The sequence below is a fragment of the Glandiceps talaboti genome, chromosome 10 (genome assembly GCF_964340395.1).
Source record: "Glandiceps talaboti chromosome 10, keGlaTala1.1, whole genome shotgun sequence".
Lineage (NCBI taxonomy): Eukaryota > Metazoa > Hemichordata > Enteropneusta > Spengelidae > Glandiceps > Glandiceps talaboti.
In genome coordinates, this window is record NC_135558.1 from 15506000 (window position 1) to 15509599 (window position 3600).

General features: G+C 36.6%; 1 protein-coding gene across 1 annotated transcript in view; it reads left to right on the plus strand.

Annotated features, from left to right (window-relative positions):
- Window positions 1-3268, plus strand: part of LOC144440652 (gamma-aminobutyric acid type B receptor subunit 2-like) — a 24037-nt gene extending 20769 nt beyond the window's left edge. The window contains exons 16-17 of the mRNA XM_078130038.1: window positions 1509-1914; window positions 3089-3268. Coding sequence (XP_077986164.1) covers window positions 1509-1914; window positions 3089-3268 — 586 coding nt within the window. The remainder of the gene's footprint in view (window positions 1-1508; window positions 1915-3088) is intronic.
- The last annotated feature ends 332 nt before the right edge of the window (window positions 3269-3600 follow it).

Consider the following 3600-nt stretch of genomic DNA (forward strand, 5'->3'; position numbering starts at 1 on the left):
AAACAAAAATGTAGCAATTGTGGTAAGATTTTCATGACGCCAGACTATAAAATAAAAATAAAAAATTGTGTTGTGCCAGACGCCATTTTGTTTGGACTCGCTTCGGATTCATTATATACATTTATGTAAACACTTAGGTATTTATTGTTGCAGGTTAATTTTCACCAGCTCTCGGTGATTCAAACATGCAGAAACCGATAAAAACTGCATAAGCTACACTTTATTAAGATTAGCAAGATTGAAATGTCTTTGTACATTTAGTCTGAATGAAATAAACCATTTAAATATACTGCAGAAAGGTTCGGATATTAAGGCGCCAATGTTGTGATGTCTATGTTGACACATTAGTTCCTTTTATTTAGACAAAACGTCGCGAGAAACTGTAATCATTCACTCTTGCTTTTTTAAAGGCCAGAGTTTCAATCCAAAGTTCTCACATTAGTGTTATCATTGAAGCCACATGGATTACATAGGATTATTGTTTTGTTCTAGAGCAACTTTTGTATGGCTCTACCAGACAACTGTCTTTCACACCTAACTTGTAATCCCTTTTTTCTAAGTGGGCATTTTAAAGTGTAGTTCCATTACTTTCTTAATATTAGTTTCTCTATTTTTGTTTCAAACAGAAACAATGAACAGTAACCTGCAATGCACTGTATTACTTTGAAAGCTTTATAGTGTACTGTGTAAAACCTTTCTGTTTGGATTCTTCATTTGGAATGTATTCTCAGGTTTAAACACGTCGAATTTAGGGATATTAAGATTGGATTATCATATACCTATTATCCAGTGACCCATCGCCTTCATTGTAATACAATAGGCGATAGCGCCCCACCTTTTGAAATCACAATAATAAAAACAATGTTATTAACAACAAAAGATTTTGAAATACAGGGTTGTGGTTCGTTAGGTTGTTTCCTTTGCTGGTGAAACATATATTTTAAGGCCCGCGAAGGGATACATGCATCATGTTGCTGTCTATGTCACTTCTTGAATGGACATTGGTAACTGCATTTGGTGTAAAAATCTACCATTTGTAGACTAACTTCGATTCAAAGACAAAAGAGACTCGGACACTGAACTTATCCGTATATTAGCAGATATTACCTTGTCGTAGTATTGTCACATTTGAGCTTGACATGTATGGGTGAAATTTATCACACAGTCAATTCCATATGTTACTCACACAGAAGTGAAGTGTCACTAAATTCGTAAAGTGACGGGGGGGGGGGGGTTATCGTATATGTACAAATTGAAAAATTATCTTCGTAGTTTGTAATTGAACACTTATTTTTTTCTGTAGATCGTACCTGCCCCCCCCCCTTGAACACCCTCAGTAATGCATTTGAGGGGGTTATCTTCTACAAAGATGTGTTTAGTCCTGAAGAGAAAAGGGGCTAGGTAGGCGTGATGGGTGGGGGCATGGGTGGCAAAATAAAGTGATGGGTGGGGGCAAGGGTGACAAGATAAAGTATTTTCCTAACCATGTTATCAATCTTTTGTTACAGGTACATCGGTATGTCAGTGTACAATGTCGTGGTATTGTGCATTCTCGGTGTCACTATATCACTCGCGGTCGAACATCGCCCAGACCTGTCGTACGGCATCACAGCAATAGCCGTCATAGTATGTGCTACAGTGACCTTGTCGTTCCTATTCGTACCAAAAATACGCCAGGTTCACAAAGACCCTACCGGTAACCTGTCGAGGCAAGCCGTTAAGAAGAGAAACACCGATACTGGTCCATCCAATACATATCCATCATTGGCCAGAAAAGCGAGTCATCATGAGTTAGGTGTGGACAACGTGGCCATCTCCCTAGAGGGCGATCCTACCAATGATTCCGATGGTGCTACTATATACAGAGGCGATGTGGCAAAAGAAATGCAAAGTTTACGGAAACGTATTCATGAGGTATGACAAATTTTATCTTTGTCGTCAAAATTATCAGAATCTTTGCTGTTTTGCTGTGATACTCTCGAATCACTTTTCCATTGAATGTAGCATGTTTTATACTCAACCCCCACTCTATCAGCAGAAAATCGAGAGAAGAAATTACCGTCTATGGACTTGCCACTTCCATCTAGACCACATTCATTTGTGAACTAATATTCTGTTTAAGGATGCTCACATACACTAAGCAGTTTCACATATATATACAATAAACAGTAAAGTGTTTCTGGCCAAGTAAAGACAATTCGCTGCCTCAGTAGGCCTTATCCCTCACACTATAAATTATCGCTTATGTCCAGTCACGTGACCCTTAAAATCGTATTCAGAACAGTTGCTATTGTTTGCGGTGTATTCCATTTTCCCCGTATGTGTTGAGTTGTTTTTTTTTATCCAGAAGCTTTCGCGGGCTAGTCTGTATGAATTTTTTTTTCCCATATCTTTTCAAGTCCTACTATTTTTAAGTCGGCAAGCAATACAGTGGTTGGCTGAGTTGAAAAGATTTGGTACCGAATCTGTTTGGTTTTATTCCTTATCATTTGTATATATATCGTTCACATGTCATGGGGTTGATCTGTCCTCGGTTTCCTAACTTTCGTTTTTGGGAGCAAACACCGGTATATTTTGAATATTCGTAAATGGTGACGCCATTAGTTTGTATAATGACCTTCCATGAATAGAATATTAGCTCACAAGTGACTGTGATCTCTCTCTCTCTCTCTCTCTATATATATATATATATATATATATATATATATATATATATATATATATATATATATATATATATATATATATATATATATATATATCTAATATCTAGCCTCATAATATTTGAATGACGCCCTCTTTTGGTCAAGGTATAAAAGTTGGTATCTGTTTGCGGATTCCTGTACGTACAATAACAACTTTTTACACGGTTTTTAGCTTTTTGCAATTCACAATGTGTGTTTTTTTCAAGCAAGAAAACATAGTGTTGTTTTTATGAATTAAAAAAATGCTAAATTAATACCCATTTGTTTGATGTTCAATTAACGCGTTTATGTCTGTATGTGTGTTTGCATAGGGAATGGGAAACTAACTGCCAAAATATTGATGCATAAGTTTATATTCTCTATCGTTATTTTTATCGTAACAGAAAGACAAAGATATGGGGATAATGAAAATGCTCCTTGATGTTCTACTGCGTCGTGATATTGACGTTCAGACGAATAAACCTACTACGAATATGGAGATGACTACTGATCTAACTCTTGGGGATGTGACTGTAAAAGTTACACTATCGAAAGAACAGATCGGGAAAACTCCTACAGTATAAGTGAAATATATTAAAAGAATTACCCAAAAAAACTGTACAGTTTCTTTAATCTAACCGTCCATTGCTTACTGTAACGGATATCTGGAAAATACTCCAAAACCCAGCAACTGACTGACATACTAAAATAGTCGGATAACCGCACCTGGGAATCAGGGATCTTTCGAATTTCTCAGCCAGATAGTGGCAGTATAGGACCAGCCACAAATGATCGCTGACAGCGCTAGAATGTCCAAGTATTTCGTAACAATATATTAGCACTCAGCCTGTAGAATACTTTACTGTAAATGTGTGTGAAATTACAATATAACAAGTAACCATTTTCGGCATTGTTC